Source organism: Protopterus annectens, chromosome 11.part0 (genome assembly GCF_019279795.1).
Source record: "Protopterus annectens isolate FY-2018-M chromosome 11.part0, PAN1.0, whole genome shotgun sequence".
In the NCBI taxonomy this organism is placed as follows: domain Eukaryota; kingdom Metazoa; phylum Chordata; order Ceratodontiformes; family Protopteridae; genus Protopterus; species Protopterus annectens.
This window is the reverse complement of record NC_056745.1, coordinates 1218789787-1218813197: the sequence shown is the minus strand read 5'-3', so window position 1 is coordinate 1218813197 and position 23411 is coordinate 1218789787. Positions and strand designations below refer to the sequence as shown.

Here is a 23411-nt window from a genome sequence, read left to right as displayed (position 1 = left end):
TTACTTTACTTGAAGACTTGTGAGGAGAGGAAACTAGAAGGTGTCTAGGAAAAGTGGGGTAGAAATACAGGAGGAAATAGTATTAGTTGCTACAGTGGTCAGAGGAATTCCAATGGAGTCAGCGACACTATCGTGAATGATGATAATGACTTTGTTGTAGTGGGAGCTGTTGTACATATTGTATACAGTTCATTTTTTTCTTTACTTCGTTTCCTCGTTGTATATACAGTGTAGATGAGTAGAGCAGGCAGGAGTGAGAAATTAGGCTATGAGTATATGGAGTGGAGGCAAGAAAAATAATATTAAAATCAAGACAACAACCCTGAAAGACAAATTTATAGGTTAGGTTATTCAATATCTTAAGTATTTAGACGACAAAGATGATACATGGGAAAGGATTTGAAGTGTCAGTTGTGAGTTACATTATCTGTTTGATTGTATTAATTAAGTGAGGAACCATTTTTAAAGGTAATCAACTGTTAATGCATTAATAGAAAGGCACCATGCATGAGGTTTGTTGGGAGTTGTAAACACAGGTTTGAGTAAATAATAACATTGTATTTATTTATTTGTTGAATTTGTTAACCAGGCTTGAGAACATTGATAATTTCTGACCAATTTCATACTCAGCCCGGGGTTAATAATATGACCACTTACACAGGGTATATAAGACAACAAAAACTTGAAGTGACAGCTAATTAAACACAAAGTATGTATAATGCTAAGAATGCAAAAGCACATAAACCAGTAAACTGAGAAGATAACATTACACTGCTATCAATATACATTTTACTATAAAGCATACTTGATATTTAGGAAGAAAGACCAAAATATATATAAGCCAGGTAGCTAGCAGTCTGAGGTGGGAGAACTGATGCAGTGGAAAGTAGTAGGGCAATTAGAGTAAAGGAAGATGTTAGTTGATTCAGATTCTGCAATATGTTGGGTAGCAGGTACACTACTTGATTAAGTAGATGAGATTTTAGCAGTCCACTGAACTTGCAGTAAGATGAAGTTAAGTTCTGATGTTCAAAAACTGTAGGGTGGTTCAGAAAACTTGCACAGTTATAGTGCCTGGTGAGCAAAACTCTTCAAACCAAGTTACAGTAATTTGTATTTTGATTTCCGGTAATTCAGTCCAAGGTGGTGATAGGAGACACATTTAAACTGCACCTACTACAGGCGCATGCATGCCACTGTTTCTAGATGCACCTGCTCCTTGACTCTTGCTCAATAATAGCAAGTCATTGAACTCCCACTAGCCTAGTCTCCTGTTTTACAAACCCTCTCAACACACAAACGTATAAAGCTGTATAGCCCTAAAAAAATCATTAAAATTCACATGGTTACCATCCCCTAGTTTCCCTTCCCCTTCCTAATCTTAAAGTCCCCAATCTCTCTCTAAACCTAAAACAGCAACCCCCCCTAGACTTAACTTTCATGATTACTCTGTAATACTAAACCTTCCTTCCTCCTTCTCCCTAAAACTAAAATTCCCTCCTTGCTTCATAAACCTAAAACTCCCATATAACTGTAACACTCCCTTCTTGCTCCTTAACCTTAAAATCATCTTCCCACTCTCTAAACCTAAAATCCCCCCCCCCCCAACTCTCCCCGCAGTGGCTTGTTCAACTCCTATTCAAGTAAGACCAACAGCAGCAGCCAGCACAAACTACATGGAGTTCAAGTCCCTTACTTACATACAGTGGTTTTCCAGCACTTGGTACTTGAGTGCCTGCAGAGTTTCTGTTTTCACTCAGTAAAAAGTATTACCACACGATTATGGGTAGATTGCATAGGGTACTGCCAACAGTAGTGTTATCAAACATATTTTTAGCCTTTGAAATTACTTTTGGAAGTTGCAGCAAATCTAACTGGGTATAAAATCAACAGAAAAAAATCTTATTAAAATCTTGACAGAGAAGGATGGAATTTCTGAGAGACAGCACTCATAAGACATTTCTTATGTATAACTTGTGTCTGTATGGCATGGATTAGAAATGTCATTTTTCTGTAAAGCAGAGAGTAAATTACTTAAACTTTATCTGTTGACAGTATTAATAGTCTTTGATTAGCTTCATTTTCCTTGTTAGAATGAGTTTATACAATTATTAAAGAGAAAGCTGTTTGACACAGTACATAAGAGTTTGGAGTACAAAGTTGTAGACCAGAGTTTGAACCTTTCCACTCTTACCTGCATACAGTATGACTCAGTCACTTTACTACCGTGGAATACTTGGTAATCACAATGCTGAAATAATAATATATTTAAAACAATGAAAGAAAAAGACAATACATTTGATTGGACAACAAGCCACTAAATCTGCATGTATAGGTCAAGCCAATCAAAATAAAATTCCTGTAATAACATCAATGTGAAGCACTCTAGACTAAAATAAACAGAGAAACCATGTTAGTGAAGATCAGGGACAGCTGATAGCCATGTTGCAGTTCATAGATATAAAACTAATACTTGAAATGTATTTAACTGAAAGAAAATCTTATCTACACATTTAGTGGACTGTGGGAGGTATTTGATGACTTTAACAATGCCCACATTCCCTTAGTCATCCATCTAAGCTATGTATGTCTCTTGATTCAAATATCTACATTGTGAAATAGGATCACTTAGTAGATCTGACTTACAACTTCAACTACAGTCAGCAAACGTCATCCACAAGAAATGCTGTTTTCAATTGCAGCAACATTTATTCCACCTAATGGTTCAAGCTGACGGCTACCTCCCAACACGTGAAACACAAATTACTAGAACTGTTACACTATCAAAAAGAAACATAAAGATAAAAAAATGGTATTGACACTGACTGTGCACCTTTCAAATGATAACAATCAGGTACTATATACATTTCAACTCAGACAATGCAATCTAAAATAATATAGCTTTGAAACAACTGCAAACATGTCCGTCTTTATTAATATTGTAGAATGCTGGTTGAATAATAACTACAAACCTAGGCACACAATATACTTGGCTATCAAATGAATGCCTTACAATATACAGAAGTATGATTAGCACACAAAACCAATGCCCTGTCAGGCTTTAATGCTTACAGATATTCTTTCCAGAGTTGTCCCTCCTGATCCTGGCTGATGGTCACACCTGGCTTGCTCTCATCATGAACAGGAACTGTATGTGTGCCAACATGGGACAAATGTTTAAACACAGATGTATGACATGGGGTAGGTATGACAAACACATAAGTAAAATTTTAATAAAAATAAGACCAAAACTATCTGAAACACTGAAATAGGTGTGCAAAGGTTATTAACACTAAAGAAAAGGAAGGCAGGACCATCAGTGCATGTTTGTTTGCTGCAGTGTGCTACCAAATATGAGATACTGGATTAGATCGGAAATAATGAGGAAATTGTTCAGGATCATGCAGGGAAGGGAGATGCTTAGATAAAAAGTAAAGGGTGAGATCTAATGGATGAGGAAAGGAAGGAACTGTGAGACACAAAGGTATGAAGTAGCTTGTGGGAGGGTACATGTCAGTTAATGGAAACTATTAAAATGGAATCCAGTACAATCAAGCAAAAATTCAAAGCCAAAGACCAAGAAAAGAGAGCCCGGAAATGTTTTTGAAGGCCAACAGCTGAACTTTCTTATGGGTGGTTGTTGTCCACCCTCCATTACTTATATGTGTGTGTGTGTGTGTGTGTATATATAAAACTATAAATGTATATATATATTTATTTATATATATATATATATATATATATATATATATATATATATATATATATATATACAGAGAGAGAGACAGAATTTATTTATGTATGATTGAGCTTAGTTAATGTTGAACAAAACACACAGAAAAAAATATCGAACATACATGAGGCTAAATTATTTAAACATTGAATGAGTGAAACATTGAAAAAGGAAAACAAGTTCCTTTCCTGATCTTTAAATTAAACTGCCACCAGAACACTAGCCTCAACTTTATCTGAATAGTAGCAGTATTATGGGAAGGATTTTGTAAGTTATGTTGCGGGATTAGGGTTGAGGCAGGAGCAGGGTTAGGGTTAGGCTTACCACACATTACTGAGGTGGGAAGGGGGGCAGCTTCATCTCCAGCTTTGAAAAACCTTTATCTTGGGGTCACCAGTGTAAGACTACCCAGAGCATCAAATGACCTAGCAATGACTGTATAGAAACACATCATCTGTCCATATGCTATCTAGAAGTCTGTAAAATACTTCAAAGGATAAAATCCAGGCAACAGGGCAAGAAATGGTGAGAGCTGAACAAGCTTCATCTATCCTCGTACAATTTACTTAAGTCGCTGATGCAAAACAATGTAAAGCACATATTAAATCAGACAAATTCTGCACATTATTCAAATATTAAAATGCAAACACTTTTAACCACTGACATTAGAAAAAATGAATTTATCAAGTGCCACCTGATGCATTATTTTAAGGAAAACATTTTACTACATATGTCATTAAGTGTTTTAAAAATAGAAGCATTATACACCTCTGGCTTTTCACCTACTGACTCAGGTCTTTGTTATCAGCTCCTTTATTTATATTTTATTCAGAAAATGTTCAGGTCCATGGGAATGCCTTCCATTGTTACTTGTTTGAATTAATACAATTTGAAGAATGATATTATTCCATGAAAATTGCATAAAATGCCATTTCCACAGATGAAGAAGGGAAACCTTGGGCTGCATCATTTATGTTATTTCAGTTTAATACACATCATAAAACATCCATTTCTTACCTTTATTTCCCCAGCTGTGAGAATAAAAGCTGTTTTATTGAAGGTCAGGACTTCTTTGGCATTAAAATCAAAACAACCAATATCCAAATACTGTGATGTTTCATCCCTATTAATATGCCACAGAAGCAGATCATAAACAGCTGGTGGGTCACCATTTGAATCGAAAAAGATATCATCACCATTTTGTGCTTTAAAATGGACATTTTTTACATAGTGAAGTAACTAAAAAGGAAATAGAACACACATATTTTGATTTATATTGTATGGTGATTGATTTGTGACATGCTTTTCTTGTTAGTCATTTCAGCTGAGTGAATTTAAAATGTCGTGTCCTGGTCCCTTATGCCACTCTTCTTGTCAGGTAAAATAAATAAAATGCCAACTAGTATACAAATTCACACTTTAATGGCATACAAAATAAGGAACTGGTAAGCACTTTCATTTAATCCAGTGTTAAACTTCATCAAACAAAGAATTAATTATATCACTTCCTTAAATACTGACAATTTGCATTCAATTGGATAAAAAACACATCCTCAGCCACCTTACCCTGCCTAAAAGTACACTATTGAATCATGTATATTATATTTATTATTATCAAAATCAAGTGATTATGTATAAATAAATATACAATAGTATATGAAATTATATATATACACACACATATATATATATATATATATATATATATATATATATATATATAATTATGTATATATGTAAATTTTTTGTATCTGTATAAAATTATATAATGTGTGTATACTACTCTCAAAAAAATGTATTTCTTTCTAGAGCTTTTAATTTTAGGACTGGTGCAATTGAGCTATGCTCATTAATGAACGGCCAACTGTCAGCTTGTAAATGTACTTGTCACTTTAACTCTTTCAACTCCAGATGAACACCCCATGCTTTCTTATCATCTATAATAACATGATCAATAGCTGCAAATCTAAAATGGTGGCCCATGTAATCACTGATATATTTGGCTGAAATATTATTTTATTTTTTTCCTTTTTATGGCATATTCATGTTCATAAATCTTTTGGCAAAATCTCCTTTCCATTTTGACAATATAGAATACTGAACATACATCACAGATAGCGATATATACCACTGCTTTTGAGTTACAATTACATTTCACTTTTATCTGGCATTCTTATGTTTCTGATCATAAAACTGTCACCCAATTTTATTTTATGGCACCATGTACATGTTGAATTTCTGATGTTACAGTTTCTTCCACTATATTGCTGTTCATATTCTGACTTCTTGGTACACTATTTATGTTGTCACTGTTTAAAATAGGCCTAAAATGGCCATTTTCTCTTTTACTTGTGACTTCCTGAATCAACTCATCAATAAGATCAATAGGGTACACTCTCTTGATAAACATATACCGCAAGGTATTACATTCATCTATAACATCTTCCTGCCTAGTGACCATTCCACAAACAATAGGATTAGAATGGGTTAATGAGATGCTATTGGAGTAATAGGATACCCCATGATAAAATTACTCTTATTATGGAACTTTTAGAACTAATTCTTACAAATAATTTAATTCCTTTCAACAATAAGTATTATTTGCAGAAGAAAGGAATTGCAATGGGGTCACCTTGTAGAGGGCATATGCTAACACAGTTATGGCTTATTGGGAAAAGCAATTTGTGTTTGATACCACTTGCAATTACATCAGAACATATCATAGATTTCAAGATGACATAAGTTTGATATGGAAGGGTCCAGTGGAGGTCATAGAAGAATTTTTGGAGTATATTAATAACATGACCACTTTTTTACATTTCACTTGGAATGTTAACTCTAATTACATGGACTATTTGGATGTCCATCTATTTAAGGATGAAATTAACTAAAGATATGTAACTACAATACACAGAAAAAATATGCTAATTGCTTTCTACACTATAGCAGCTCACATCCAGATTACCAGAAAAAAATCTGTTTTTAAAGGACAATTAGTAAGACCTGTTTGAATGGTGACTAGGCAGGAAGATTTTATAGATGAATGTAATACCTTGCGGTCTGTGTTTATCAAGAGAACATACCCTATTGATCTTACTGACGAGTTGATTCAGGAAGTCACAAGCAAAAGAGAAAATGGCCATTTTAGGCCTATTTTAAATAGTGACAACAGAAATAGGTTCATATGTTCATAGGTTCATACTAGGCTATCTGTCCTAGGGCATTTATAAGCCTAGCCAGAGTGTGTTTGGCTTTCACCACCCATTTTAAATTAATTTTGCTATGCCCTTTTTCGAGGTTAGTATACTGTGCCTCTGTCTAGCAGTGACACAGAAGTGATACCCAGGGTAAACCTACGATCTCCCATCCACTCATCAAGATTCCTCTTGAAGAGAGTCAATGCGGGACTCTGCCTAACCTGGACTGGGATTTTATTCCAGAGTGAAGGGAGCCTCTGAGTTATGAATCTGTCCCTCCAGCATGTCCTATTTATTTCAGTGCTGAGGTTCAAGTCTCTCGAGCGTGTAGCTTGATGGGATTTGGATTTTCTGAGGTGCAGCATGTCCATTAATTCCGGGTTGGACATGGCTTTATACGTCAGGCACAGATCGCCTCTGAGCAGGCGGTATGCCACTGAGTAGAGCTGGAGTTTCTTTAACCAGGCAGCATATGGCATCTGTTTAAGCCCTTTGATCCTCTTGGTGAGGTACATTTGGGGTCTTTCCAGTTGCTGCAGGTGTCTGGTAAGGTACATCCCAAAAGGGGCATTGTATTCAATTATGGGCCTGATGAGGGATGAGTAAAGCGGCACGATGACCTCCCCTGATCTAGATGTGAATCCCTTCATGATTAGGTGGGCTATATAAAATGTTTTTCTAACCACTTTGGCCACGTGGTTGTCAAATGAGAGATTGCTATCAACTTGGGTCCCCAGATCCCTAATTACTTCTTCTGTACTTAATGGATTACCACCTATGTGGTAATTTGTGGGCACTTTGTTTTTGCCAGAGGGGATGACTATACACTTTTTGGCGTTTAGCTTGAGGCCATGGCTCTGGCACCAGTTGTCTGTTTCTATGAGGCCCTTTTGGAGGATGCTTGTGTCGGCTGGAGAGTCGATTATGGCACCCAGTTTGCAGTCATCTGCGAACTTGGTCAGCCACAGTCCTGTGTTGGCCTGTACCTCCGAGAAATATATACCAAACAAGAGAGGTCCCAGGACTGAGCCTTGTGGGATGCCACTTGAAACTGGTTTGGAGTCTGACATGGCTCCAGCAATTCTAACCATGTGGGTTCTGTCTTTGAGCCAGTTTGCAACCCATCTAGTGACATAGGGGTTTATATTTAAGCTGGTGAGCTTATCTATAATGCCCGAGTAAATAGTGTACCAAGAAGTCAGAATATGAATACCAATATAGTGGAAGAAATTGTAAGATCAGAAATTCAACAAGTACAGATGGGCACTTAAGGGATAACTCATATTTTTTCGAAAGCATTGATTATCACCTATAGTGAGGCCTCTAAAAGTTTGAGATGGATTTTTGAGAAAAATTGGCCAATATTGTTAGAAGATTCAAACATCAGAAACCACCTAGGTGAATGGATGATTATAGTATACCGGAAGGGGTTGAATTTCAAAGATTTATTTAAGGAAGGAAGACAAGATAACATTAATGACACGCATGGTATGATTAGATGTGGGGCATGTACTTGGTGCCATAAGATAAAATTAGGTGACAGTTTTATGGTTAGAAGCAAAAAATACCAAATAAAAGGGAAATATAATTGTAACTCAAAAACAGTCATATATATCGCTATCTGTGATGTATGTTCAGTATTCTATATTGGCAAAACAGAAAGGAGATTTTGTCAAAGGATTTATGAACATGAATATGCCATAAAAAGAAAAAATTTAAATAATGCTTTAGCCAAACATATCAGTGATAACATGGGGCACCATTTTAGATTTGCAGCTATTGATCATGTTATAATAGATGATAAGAAAGCATGGGGTGTTCATCTGGAGTTAAAAGAGTTAAAGTGGCAAGTATATTTACAAGCTGACAGTTGGCCTGGCATTAGTGAGTGTAGCTCAATTGCACCAGTCCTAAAACTAAAAGCTCTTGAAAGAAATAAAATTGTTTTTGGGTAGTATACCCACATTATATAATGTTATACAGATACAAAAATGTTATATAGATACATAATTGTATATATATATATATATATATATATATATATATATATATATATATATATATATAAAATGTCATACACTATTGTATATTTATACATAATCATTTGATTTTGATAATAATAAATATAGTACACATGATTCAATAGTGTACTTTTAGGCAGGGCAATGTGGCTGAGGATAAATGTTTTTTATCCAATCAAATGTAAGTTGTCAGTATTTAAGGAAGTAGCGTAATTAATTCTTTGTCTAATGAAGTTTAACACTGGAGTAAACGAAAGCGCTTACCAGTTTCTTATTTTGTATGCCATTAAAGTGTGAGTTTTTATACTAGTCGGCATTTTGTTTTATTTATTTTACCTGACAAGAAGAATGGCATAAGGGACCAGGACAAGGCTTTTGTTTTATTTTGTTTGTTCGTGTTGTTTTTATTCATTATAAATTTAAAATGTACTTTCATTATTAATAAGGCTATTGCATGCTTTATAAACAAATACACACTCTAAAGCTGTGAGATGGGAATTAGTATTTTGCCTAGATTTCTAATCACTCACGAGTTAATTTTCTCTTTGACAAAATATTAAGATGTTTTACTCTGCTGACAACATTGCAAATAATGCATTCAATTTTGGCTTTAAAGAGTTTCCATTTGAATTAAGAATTCCACCATTTTGGTGCAATTAATTTTCCTTTAAATCCAGCTACAGAAAAATCTTAGTGCATTGTGTGAAAAGAGAATGCTCGGCAAAATGTTGCAGTGCCTGGGGCTGGTTGCTTTTCACAGACGTGAGGTACACTTTGTGTAAAAGTATGCATTTGACAGTGAACTTCAAAATGCAGAGCTGCGTCGGTGTGACTAAAGTAGGTCAGGATGAAAAACAGAAATTGTGATAACCCAGTGTATAACAGGCTACATAACATAACTAAATGAAATAAAGAAAATACCACACCAAAGGAATACTGAACAAATAGTACATCATATATACACAGTACACACAGGGAGAACATTGCTTGAAATAAATTTACAAATGCAATATGCTGAAAATTCAAAGCACTGCACAGATAACCACAATGCACATGGTATAGATTGTCAATATTTGATAGAAGAGTAAGCAATATCAGTGCATTGGTTTTTAGCAGTGGCTGCCATTCAGTTTTCCTGATTATTTATTTTTCCTTAGAAAAATATAATTTTACATGACTGCCTGTTTATATATACATACATATGTGTGTGTGTGTGTGTGTGTGTGTGTGTGTGTGTGTGTGTGTTAAGATTATTGTTGGGGATGAGTAAGAGATAGGTGTTTTATGTTTGTGTGAGAATCTGTGTATTTTAGAGTTACGGTCAGTGTTAGGTTATGGGATTGATATGGTGTTGTTTGTGTGTGATTATGAATGTATGTGTGTCCAAGTGTGTCATGTACAGTGGCAATGTTACGGGAAGGTTTCCTCACCTTTTGGCCCCAGAACTTGGACTGAAGCTCTAAAGGTGGTGGTGTTTCCATATTCATAAAGGATGCGCACACCTCCTGACCAGTAGCCCAACATAACGTATCAGAGATACTTCAGGTACAACTAACACTGGGTAACACAGCAATTCAGGTTGTCACCTGCTATAGGTCCCCAACCATGTCCCAAGACTCACACTCCAAGTTCCTAAGCACCCTGGAGAATATAAGGGTCCAACCTAACACTCTCATACTGGGTGGCTTCAAACCATCCCCGCCATTAACTGGGAAAACTACTCATGCACCAATACACTTGCCCACTGTTTCCTGGAACCATTAATTCCAATGTCCTGGACCAGCTCCTTCTTACCCCACTAGAGGTAGCAACATCCTTGACCTGGTCATTACTAACATGGGAAACCATTGCTCTAAACCAGTAGTCAACTCCTCCCTGGTTAGATCCGACCACAAATTAATCACCATGGAAATCCACATCCCTCCCACCCCCCACACCCACAAAGGTAACCACCATGAAAAACTTCTCCAAAGCTAACTTTGGGCTCTTAAAAACAGAGGTGGCTAACTTCACAGCACCCATGCAAATGGAGAATAGTTGCATGACCGCCGAATCATACACCAATGCACTGTACGAACACATATACAAATGCATGGATCTCGCAATACCCAATAGAACCAAGATACTCTCCTCCAAAAAAAAGGAAGACAATCAGGTGGTCCCCTGCCATAAACAAACTCTACAACAGAAGGAGGAAACTGATGTGGAATAAGGTGAAGTCCCAAGACTGGAAAACCTCCCTTATCAGCCTCAACAAAAAGTTGAGATTCCTCATCAAATCCTTTAAAACTAGCTATGAAAACAGAATTGCAGCAGATAGTAAGGACAACCACAAGGCCTTCTATAGTTATGCAAAGAATATCCATGACAATATCCAGATTTGCTCTGAGCTACTGCACAATGGTACCTCCTATACCGAGCCAACAGATATTGCCAGTATACTGGCTGACAGATTCATTGCCAACGTTACCCCTCTTTCCCCAACCAAAGGACCAATCACAATACCAGCAGAGTGACAAGCACCCAGTATTACTGTTGCACAGGTTTAAAACAGCACTGTCCAAGGCCAAGAATACAGCTTCTATGGGACCTGACAATATCCCTGGCTGTGTTCTACATGAACTACAGAGTGAACTAGCACCTCATGTGCATGCCCTGTTCAATCACAGCCTCATCTTAGGCTTTGTCCCTACCGAATGGTGCACTGCTACAGTCATCCCTCTCCACAAAAGATGAGTGACTACAGACCGTGGGAACTATTGCCCCATTAGCCTGACAAGTCTGATATGGAAATCAATGGAACGCATCATCATGGACCTAATAAATAAGGATATAGGGAATCTCCATACTCTGGATCCCACACAGTTTGGTTTTGTGAAGTGTAGATCATGCCTGCTCAACCTGGTTGACTTCTTTGAGTCAGTCACCAGAGCTGTGGATGAAGACAAGGTGGTTCATACAGCCTACCTTGATCTGGCCAAGGCCATTGATACCGTTCCCCACTCAGAAATCATAGAAAAATTCACTAAGCTAGGCATCAACCCCTCTATCACTAGGTGGGTTGCAAACAGGCTCACAGATAGAACCCACAATATGATAGTAGTTGACTCCAAGTCAGACTGCCAACCTGTCACAAGTGGAGTCCCACAGGGTTCAGTCCTGGGTCCCCTCCTGTTTGGTATCTACTTCTCTGAAGTCCAGACCAACACGAAGGGACTCTGGCTGACAAAGTTCACAGATTATTGCAAGTTGGGAGCTATTATTAACTCCTCAAGTGATGTTGACATGTTACAGAAAGGCCTCACTGAGACCAACAACTGGTGTCAGAATCATGGCCTTAAGCTCAATGCCAAAAAATGTGTCATCATACCCTTTGAGAAAAACCTGGTTCCCATGAATTAACACATTGATGGTAGCCCACTGAACACAGAAGGAGTTATAAGAGATCTGGGAACACAGGTTGACAGCAACCTCTCTTTTGACCACCACATTGCCACTGTGGTCAGAAAGTCCTTCTATGTAACGTATCTCATTACTAAGGGTTTTGCATTCAGGAAGAAAGAGATCATTGTCTCCCTATACTCTTCCCTCATTAAGCCAATCATTGAGAAAAATGCCCCATTTGGCATGTACCTTACTAGACACCTGCAACAACTGGAGAGGCAGCAAAAGTACCTCACAATGAGGATCCTATGCCTTAAATACTTGTCCTATTTGGACAGTCTCAAAAAAACTATTCTTTATCTCATATCACCTACTTAGAGGCGACCTCTGCTTGACTTCAAATCCATGTCTGACCCAGCTCTGTTAGAAATGCTACATCTAAAGAAATCCCAATCCCTCCGCACCACATGCTCCAGAGACCTTAACCTCATTACCACAATCAACAGAACAAGCTGGAGGGACAGGTTCATAAACCAGAGACTGCCCATGCTATGGAATAGACTTCCCATACATGTCAAACAGAGCACCTCACTGGCCCTCTTCAAGAGAAATCTTGATGAGTGGATAGGAGACAGAAAATTCATCATGGGGAATCACTCCAGTGGCTGTACTCGACAGAGGCACTGGGAGCTAAGGTCAGGTGGCACAATGCCAAGGTAATCCTATGGGCTAGGCTTGTAAAGGCTCCAGGCTCATTAGCCTAATACTCACCTATGAACCTATGAAGGTAAGTTGTAGGGTTAGGGTTGAGAGAAGGGGCAGCATTAAGGTTAGGGTTAGGGTTAGATTACTAAGTCATTACTGAGTTGGTGTGGGGAGGGTCAAACAATACGTGTTATATTCAAGATATGTCTCTAACTTTAGGTCTTTGCCCCCCATTATTTTTCTTTGCCCAGAATTCATGAGCTGAGAGGTTGAGAGGTATGATGATATGTAATATATGGCTTGAATTGCATTAGTATTTACATTACAAAATACTTTAGAAAACATATGGTAATGACTATGCGACTCATTTTTCAAATAGAATAACAACATTTATCTCTGGATCATGTTGTATTCCTTACATAAAAAATAACCAAAAATGTTAATTTCAAGGATTATAAGATAATGGTGACAGTAGTATGAACCACTAAAACAGACCTCTGGGTAGAGAATTATTAAAAAGAGCAAAAACCTGCAAATAACTATAAACTGTTAATAAAATTCAGTCGTTGAAGTACCTTGGACATCTAGAAGGTCAGCAAAGAAATAAAAAAATGAAATAAAAGAAAAAACATTTATGAAAACACATAGCAGGACTGAATGCAGTGTTCAGAAAAGGCAGGAAAAGCACACTGTAATGTAGTTGAAGGAGACATTTCCTCAGTTACCACAGAGAGTAAGATTAACCAAATGAACCTTGTTGGAGTGCATCGACAAAACAAACAAAGGAAGACTGCGAGAAATAAATATTTTGACCAGACATCCAAAGGAAATCACTGGCACAGAAACTGCTGGAAAGGAAATAAAAAAAAATGGTAGGACAAATAAAATATGAACAGATGGCAGAAAAAACTGACTGCCAGTGTTTTGTGAGAAAATGCCTCAGCACATGGAGTAGACTTTCTATCTCTGAAATTAAAATAGAAAGATTACATACACTGAATATTTCTAAACTGAGACTTAGAAAGCAGTTGAAACCTATATCAATTAACCTGCAGACATACTATTTAAAAGAAGAAATTATTTCTTTCTATTTTGTGGGAAAAGAGAGCAATTTTAAAAATGGATAACAACTTTTGGGAATGCTTTACCTTCTCTATAAAATTCTGTAGAGAAATGAAATGCCAGTTCAAGTTATTGTATCCTGCATTACGTAGGGTTTCTACTCATTGAGGTTAAACACTTAAAGCATGTGGTGAACTGACGAACAGAAAAAAAAAAGACAAAATGGAAGTGAGATCATTAGTGAAGGACCAAGGAACCAGTCAACAAATGCAGAAAAGCAAACTGTAGGAACTTCAACAGAGAGATTTCCTGCAGAGCCTTCTCCTGTTTAACAAAAGAAAATGATGGATAAAACAAAGGAAATAAAACATTTGTTTTTTCAAAAATATGACAGATTCCATAAAAAATAATGCACTGAAAACATGAAGTGAGGACAGTAGCTAAAAGGTATGGACATATGCTTATATGAAAAATGATAACTAAAATGTGATTTGCGCCCTGAATGAAACTTTAAAAACATTAATATCAGTAAACACCCATGAACACATAATAATTTCATTAATGTCACTGTAAAATATAAGTAAGATATTTTAAATTTTGCATAAAAAGGAGAGTTTGGTCTTAACTTGGCGGGAAGAGGCATTATATTGGACACAGCCTGATAGAAGTGCCATTTTTTTTTTCAAACTGCAAACTGTGTTGTTTGCTTCTATTAAAGCTCCTTTAGTACTGCAGAATGAGGTAAAACAAGAGTAAAAACTGATACTAGTATTTTACATGATAGAAAAATTTAGACAATAATGGATACATTTAGGCCTGGTGACTACAATTGTAGGCTTAGTGGCTACTGCATTAGTGCTTTATGTAATCCTTACTTATTGACAAACTATGATGGATTACAAGGGGAAAGGAGGCAATGGAATGCCTTGTGTAGGAACTTAACAAGCCTGACCTTTTCAAATTAGATGCAACATTTGAGCTTTCTAATGAAGTTAAAGGAAGAATGTTAAAACTGAGCACCAGGTACAAAAATGAATATAAGTTTAAGGTGCACGTATTCCTACTGAAATCATGTTTAGGAACACAGTTATAGACTGACAGCTTTACAAGCAAGATGCTTAAGTGGCTAGCTGCAGGCAAGTGGAACTCCTATGTTAATGAGAGACTCCATTAAAAACAAAGTGTTGAAAACATTAAAAATTATGAATGAAAAAGTAAACTAATTTATTATATGTAGGAAACATTAAGTCAATAATGTGTATTATATGTTGGAAATATTCAGTCAAAAATGTATAAAGTTAGACATGGGTATTGTAACATTAGGTTTTTGATAGCTATACTCTTGCTTTTTGTAAACAGCTTACTCTCCTGCTATAGTCAGAGGCAGGGCTTAGAGCAGTAAACCTTACCCAGTGGCAATCTTTGATGGATTACAAGGGGAAAGAGATGAAGGAATGCCCCTTTTGGACACTTAACAATTTTGTTCTTTTTAAAATAGCTGCAAAATCTGAGATTTCTAATGAGATTAAAGGAAAAATGTTAAACAAGGTGCAACATGTGCAGGAATTAAACATCTGAGATTTCTAATGAGATTAAAGGAGAAATGTTAAACAGGGTGCACCGTGTGCAGGGATTAATAACATTTTAAAGTGGCAAGTACATTAACTGAAAGCAAGCAGATAATATATTAATGTACAACAACAAACAGAAAGGTTGACAGTTTCAGAAACAAGATATCTAAAGTAGTTGACAAGTAAGGACAATAAGTTAGTGCTTTAAAATAAGGGTTCTCTAGCCCAAAGGAGTATATCAGTCTTTGAATATGAATAGGTTCATGGAGTCATAGGTGCTTATTAGTCCACTGATCCATGGGAAACCCTTGAAGTACTTTACTTTATTTAGAAAGACAGATTGCTCCATAGAAGTGGTATTTTCTGTGATTCATATATATCCCTCCAACATATGCCATTTGTGCTGCAGAAGAGTTTAAGATCTTTTGACTGGGTATTTATTCCCCATTGCACTTACAGATATACAGGATGTCATAGAGGACAGAGTCTGCTGAGGATGTGTACATAAGGCAGAGATCATCCCTCGGTAGCTTATATGATACTGAGAAAAGGGAGAAGGTTTTTAGATGATCAGTGCAGTTTTTATGATTTATGTCCATGTTTTTCTTTGTGAGAGAAGAAAAAGCTGATTATTCAAGTTATGTTAAGTTTTGGACAGGGACATATCGAAAGGGGCATTATACATAATGTTCATTCTAATAAGTACAGAGTACAGTTAAATGATCACATCCTTGGACCTGGACAACATACAGTTACAAATAAGTTGCACAATGAAAAAAGACCTTTTTACAATAGTGGATACATGACTACTAAAGGACAGCTTGTGGTCCACATAGGTCCCCAGATTACTGTCAAATCAATTTTCTGAGGTGCATTGTTGATGTGATAGTGACAGGAGATGTCATGTTTACCAAAAGAGACTAAACTACCTTTCTTGCCATTTAGTTTTAGTCCTTGGTTAAGACACCAGATATTTGTTTGGTAAGAGCCCTCTTCGAGGATCTTGGTGTCCTCTGCAGGATTTATGATAGTACCAAATTTATGGTCAGCTGCAAATCCCACACTGACACAAATGTTCTCTAGGAAGGGCTGACACAAACAACTAATGTCAGAGTCATGGACTAAAATTAAATGCCAAGAAATGCATAATAGTATCCTTTGGGAAGTCATCCAACCCAGGTAACTATCATATTGACAACATACCCCTTAAATCTGATGCAGAAGTCAGGGACACATAGGCAGTAATCTAGCCTTTGATGATCATGTGTCTACAGTAGTAAGGAAATCATCCTATGTTGCTCAACTTATAAACAAAGTTATGGCATCTAGGTTCAGGAAGTCATTGTTCTATTATATTCAGCATTCATCAGACCTATCATTGAGTCCAATGCCTCCCTTGGTATGTACTTAAGAAGGCATATCCAACAAATGGAATGTCCACCGAGGTTCCTCACTAAAAGAATACAGGCCGTAAGTAAAATGTGCTATGCAGACTGCCTCAAGGCCCTATCTCTGCATTCTGTTTCCTACAGGCTCTTGAGGAGAAATCTATGCTTGCTATACAGGTCAATGTCAGATCCGACTCTGATGGACCTTATGCATATTAGCAAAACAAACAGCACCAGAATTACCCATTCTAAAGACTTAAACCTTGCCTGTGATATAAATAGGACCTGCACAAGAGAACGGTATGTATCCCAGAGGGTCTATATTATATAGACGAAAAATTAAAATGAACGCTCACATGAGCGTAAATGCAGAAATTCGAAATCGCTATTGTGGGAGGCTGCACCCCCCACATCACCACTAAATATATATTCCAACTCCAAGATCCCAATACAGTGAGGAAAGGGCAACTATTCCGATCCTCACTGTATTGTGATCCAAAAAATAAACATGGAGTTCCTGCATTTACGCTCATGTAACCGTTTAACATTTTGACTTTTCATCGATCTAAAGTACACCCTATCTCAGAGACTACCCTGTCTCTGGAACAGGCTCTCCATCCATGTGAAGCAGAGTTCCTCCCTAAATCAATTCAAGTGTAACTTGGACAATTGGATGAGGAACAGGAAAATCATCCCTGGCTTGGAACCTATGTCTCTAATGGGCACAGGAAACCTGTAAATGTTTTTTTCTCCTAGGCCCCTGCTTGAAAATGTTTCATCTCTCAAGCTCCTGCTCACATTTATTAAGGATACCAGAACTTACCAAGGATTTGGAATGCATGGCTAGGCTTAAAAAGGCCCTTGTGGTCATTAGTCTAGTAAATACCTATGAACCTAAGAAATCCTGTCAAGTCCTCCAAAGCTAATCACAAATCTAAAATAGCATCCCTAGCTAAGGGTAATCATAAGGCATTCTTTAACTACAGCTGAAATCTGAAAGGGGAATGCCCAGCTATGAGCTGAACTGGTAGTGGATGGTACCACTCATACTATACCGGAAGAAATTTCCAACCTGCTAACTGCAGATGTGGTGCTGTTCCTGCCAACTATACCCCAAAGCATACCTATCACTATTCCTCACCATTCTATCTCTAGAGAACAGGTCATATCTGTGTTTTCCAAGGCCAAAAACATGACTTCAATGAGACCAGATTACATCCCTGGTTGCCTATTAAACAATCTAAACATGACCTAGTGGACCCATTGGTGCCCTCTTTAACTACAGACTAAGAACTGATTATGTTCCAGTGAAATGGAGGAGAGCAACAGCAATCCCCCTGCACAGAGGGGGCCATCAAATGACCCTGGGAACTATAGACCTATAAGCCTAACTAGTCTAATATGCAAGGCCATGGAAAGAATCATTATGGACCTAATTAACAAGGACATGGGTGATCTCCAAACTCTAGACCCAACCCAGTTTGGATTCGTTAAGGGTAGATCATGCTTGTTAAACCTGATGAACTTCTTTAAGAAAGTCACAAAAACCCTGGAAGAGGGAAAGACAGTGCATACTGCCTACCTTTACCTAGCCAAGGCATTTGACACAATCCTCTACTCAGGTATTATAGAGAAACTCTCTCAACTGGGTATTAATCCTTATGTCCTCAGATGGGTAGCCAACTGGCTCACTGATAAAAAACATACTGTCAAAGTTTGTGACTTCACTTGGAGCAGTAGACCAGTCACCAGTGGCATACCACAGAGTTCTGTGCTGGGCTCTTTACTGTTTTGAATTTATTTCTTGGAAGTCCAGGGTAACCCAGATGGCCTATGGTTGACCAGCTTCACTGATGATTGCAAACTGGGTGCATCACATCCAAATCTAGGGAAGTTATAACTCCATTATACTTTGCTAGACTAATAATTGAGTACAATGCCCCATTTTGCATGTACTTCACCAGACACCTGCAACAACTGGAGAGACCCCAGAGGTTTCTCACCAGGAAAATACAGGGCTTCCAAACCAAAGTCTACATGGAAAAACTAAAAGCTCTGTCACTGTAATCTGTATCCTATAGGCTGCTATGAAGCAACCTGTGTCTGTTCTACAGATTAGTCTCTGACCCTGCCCTAATGGAAATGCTGCACATTCGCAAATCAAATGGCACAAGAGTCACTAACTCAAGGGATCTTAACTTAGTCTGTGACATGAACAGAACATGCTGGAAAGACAGGTACATCTCCCAAAGACTGCCAGTCCTCTGGAATAGACGACCAATTCATGTGAAACAGAGCTCTTCCCTCACCCTCTTCAAATGCAACCAAGATAAATGGATGGGAGAACACAAATTCACTCCAGGGATGGCTCCAATGTCCTTCATGGACAGGGCCAGCTGGTATTGAATATAGGCTCCCCTCTCTTCAAATGTCACTCAACTAACAAAGGAGAATTGGGGCAACTCAGGATAAAGATGGTTAAGCTTGTAAGGGCTCTAGGGCCATTAGCCTAGTAACCATCTATGAACCTATGAACTTATGAACAGCAAGGGAAACATTGTAGGCAATGTTTTGTATAAATGATGGCATAATGACAAGCAAACGAAGGCATGCAGTCTACTGTGCACTAATGAGACACAAATGTCAGCTTCTGAAAGCAGGTCATGAGTCACAGTTTGAGGTGCATTAGACAGGCAGCAAGTTGTGCATCACTACAAAAGCCAAAAGGTATTTTGGAATTTCTGCAGTTACAAGAAGCAAAGATGCTGGGAGCAGCAGAATTATTCAAAAAAGCACCAATTAATAACTATAAACACTGCTTCCTGTCCTGCATCTAGTATCAAGTTGTGGTGGCATGCAGTAAGTGGCTGATTATAATAGAGGTGATTCGTATGGCTACCCCAGATCTAGAGCTCCAAGGAACCCATGGCTAGCTGCTCAGTATCTGTTGTTTTCTAGGATTATCTGAAAATAAAATACATTATCTGGTTCTATGTTTTTGTAAATCAATTTTGAAGTATATTTGCGTGTGCTTCTAGTACTCCACATTTTATTCAGATCTTGCATCTGATTGGATCATCAGACTTGACTTCCCTTTAGACACACCAATGAAGTAAGGCAATATATGCTGAGAAGCCCATGCAGTCTAAAGAATAACTTCTGTGTTTCAGTGTTCAGTGTGCAGCTTTAACTATGCAGGGAATGGAGAAGATTGGTATTTTTCCCTTGATTTCCTTCGTGGTGGATTAGCATCTTCTTGAAGAGTTTAAACTCTCCTTGCAGGTGACTCTGCTTGCCAGCAGTTGTAATTACAACTTCTCCTGCCTTTAGAGTGATCAGCTCTCCCTGATTTTACCTCATATTTCTGGTCTGTTCCACATATAAGTTGCATTTTTTTTCTGTGAGGAACCTTTGTGGACACTCCACTTGATGTATGTGCCAGGTCAGGTATTTAACAAAGGGGTATTGTACTTAATGTCTGGTCTAATGAACTAAGACTACAACAGAACAATGACATCTCTGGAACTGTATGCCAAACCCTTGCTTATACATTGCTCAACATAGAAAGATTTCCTTACTACAGCAGACACATGATGGTCAAAGGACAAGTCACTGTCTACATGTGCTCCCAAATCCTTGACAACTGGGTCTACTCTTAGGGGTGCATTATCAATGTGTTTATTTCCAGTGGTAGCAACTTTTCCAAAGGATATCATAATACATTTCTTGATATGTTTTAGACTATGGCTCTGGCATCATTTATTGATCTGTGTTAGGTCTTCTTGGAGGGTATGCATCTTTGGGTGATTCAATGAATTGAAAACTTGGTCAACCAAAGACCTTTGAAATTAGCCTTGATATCAGAGAAGTAGATGCTAAAAAGGAGTGACCCAAGCAACAATCCCTGAGGGGCAAATCTGGTGACTTGCCTTTTTATGGAGGTAGATATACCTATTCTGATTTTGTGGGTCCTATCTGTGAGCAAGGTGGCTACTTAGTGGGTAGCATATGGACTGATAACTAATTTTGTGAATTTATCTACAATGCCTAACTAGGACATTGTGTAAAGTGCATTTGCCAGGTTGAAGTAGGCAAAGTGCACCATTTCACCCTCATTCTTTGTCTTGGTGTCCTTCTCAAAGTAGTCCACCAGGTTGAGTAGGCATGACGTGCCATGGAAGAAACAAAACTGGGTGGGAGCCAATGAATGAAGTATTCTTATGTTTTTATCTATCATATTCATGATGATTCTTTCCATGACTTTATATATGAGACTAGTCAGGCTTATGGGTCAGTAGTTACTGAGGTCCATGTATGGCCTATGCTTGCACACAGGGATAACAGTTGCAATACTCCATTCATTTGTCATAAAGGCTGTTTGGAGGCTACAATTAAAAAGTGATTCTAGGGGGCTGGATAGATCACATTCTGTGCTATTAAGGAATCATCCTGAGATGTTACTGGGGCCCATTGATGCAATATTTTTAGTCTTGTAGAGTGCACTGACTACTTCTTCTTTAGTTATAGTCAGGGGAGTTCAGGTTAGAGGTATTTCATGAGAGATATCTGGGGAGAAAGAAGCCAAAATTGGAGCTGAATGTATTGGCCAGTAGATTTGCTATATCCTTCAGCTCAGTATTGATGACTCCATTTACAATTACTTTAGCACATTGTTGTGCATTGCCTTTGAGGCTGTGACATCACTGAAGACTGCCCTGTGATTGTCATTTTGCTTCAAATTTGGATTTGGTAGACTTAATTAGCCCCATGAGCTGCTTATTTAGTTGGATGGGGTAATTATTACCTTAATAGGCATTGCACCTCCTATTTTTGGTCATGATTTTATTCCTTTTGTTATAAACTTGTTGCCACTAATGTGGCTTGTTTTTTGAATCTGTCCTGTGCTTATTTTGGGTAGATACCACTGTCTCTGAGCATCTGTATCTATGATTGTAAAGGGGTTTTGTAAGCAATTCCTCATATGTGGCAGTGTTTCCTGGGCTTGGGAATACCTGAAATTTTGCCTGACTGTCACTTAATAATGGGAAATTACCTTGGAATAACTCCTAAAATGTACCCTTGGTTAGCTGGTATCCAAGTTTTATTTTTATTTTGAAGGTGACAGCTTTATGATCCAACCTGACCAGTGAGGATAATACATTCAGGGGTGTTTTAACCTGCCCCATATTATGAAGAATAGGTCAAGGATGTTCCTGCCCTAGTGCCTATTGGCCAATCACAACAAGAACACTCTATGGTTTCCTCAGTGATTCTTAGTATAGAAGAGACCAGGCTATTATCTACTCCCACTAGAGGCAGACCTAACTTTTCCAAGTTTAAACCACTAAAATGAAGCCCAAAGTGCAGCAATTAAGCAAATCTAAACAGCAAACACTTAGCAGCAGGCAGAAGTGCAGAACACAGTACTAGAAACAACAGCACTTCAAAGTAGATAAAAGTGCAAAGATTCGGCAGATAATACACAAGTATAACAACAGGGTTTAGACAGCTGCATTACACCACCAGCTTTTCTTATGTACCTTATTTCCATACCTGGCTTGGCCTCATATCTGCTCCATAGCCCTTATACATGCTGGCTTTTGGTGCTGCAATTCTTCTTCAACTTCACCTACTTTCTCCTTTCTGAGATGCTAGAACTCTGACTAGTTCCTCTTCTGCATTCTCTCCAGTCAGCTTCCAGGTTTTCAGCCTAATCTCTGCTGACCTTGTAGCTTTCTCTGACCACAGCTTGTAGCTGATTGTGGCAACTAGAACAACTCTAACTGGTTCACTGGGGATGCACTTTGCAATCACTGATTCTACCCCATTGCTCTTTCCTTACTAGGAGGAAGTCTACCTGAGTTTTATGTTGGCCACTCTCATGCATGATTTTAGAACACTCTTGCTGATTCATGCATTGGATACTTTCAAACATTTGCCAAACAGGAGTCTGGAATGGGCTCTCCTTCATTATTCCTGCTGTTCCACCCATGTGGATCCAGCCAGGCCTTATATCCTGTTCTGATATGTGTATTCATGTCTCCCATTATCGACACCAGTTTGTCCTGCTTTATCTAGTAAGTATTGCAACTACTGCTTAAATGTACTCTTTTACTGAGTATCACAACCTGCTATGGGATATTATGAATACAGCCCTATTCTTACACTGGATTCTGATTGCCATGAGTCTGAAACTAATTCTTCTGACATCTCTCACTGTCTTCTAAAGTCTCTGTCTCAGACCACAGTTCTGTCCTCCAGCATAGTAGACTCTGGATCCCAAACCAAGGTCTTCTGCTGCACTGCCCTTTCATTTTGTCTCCTGGATACAGAGGGTATCTAACCTCCTT

The 23411-nt window shown here is 37.9% G+C and overlaps 1 protein-coding gene across 1 annotated transcript in view; it reads right to left on the bottom strand.

Moving 5' to 3' along the window:
* The window catches only part of LOC122815047 (extracellular calcium-sensing receptor-like), a 270860-nt gene that overhangs the window by 143304 nt on the left and 104145 nt on the right, over nucleotides 1-23411 (bottom strand). Inside the window, exon 6 of the mRNA XM_044087294.1 lies at nucleotides 4751-4972. Coding sequence (XP_043943229.1) covers nucleotides 4751-4972 — 222 coding nt within the window. The remainder of the gene's footprint in view (nucleotides 1-4750; nucleotides 4973-23411) is intronic.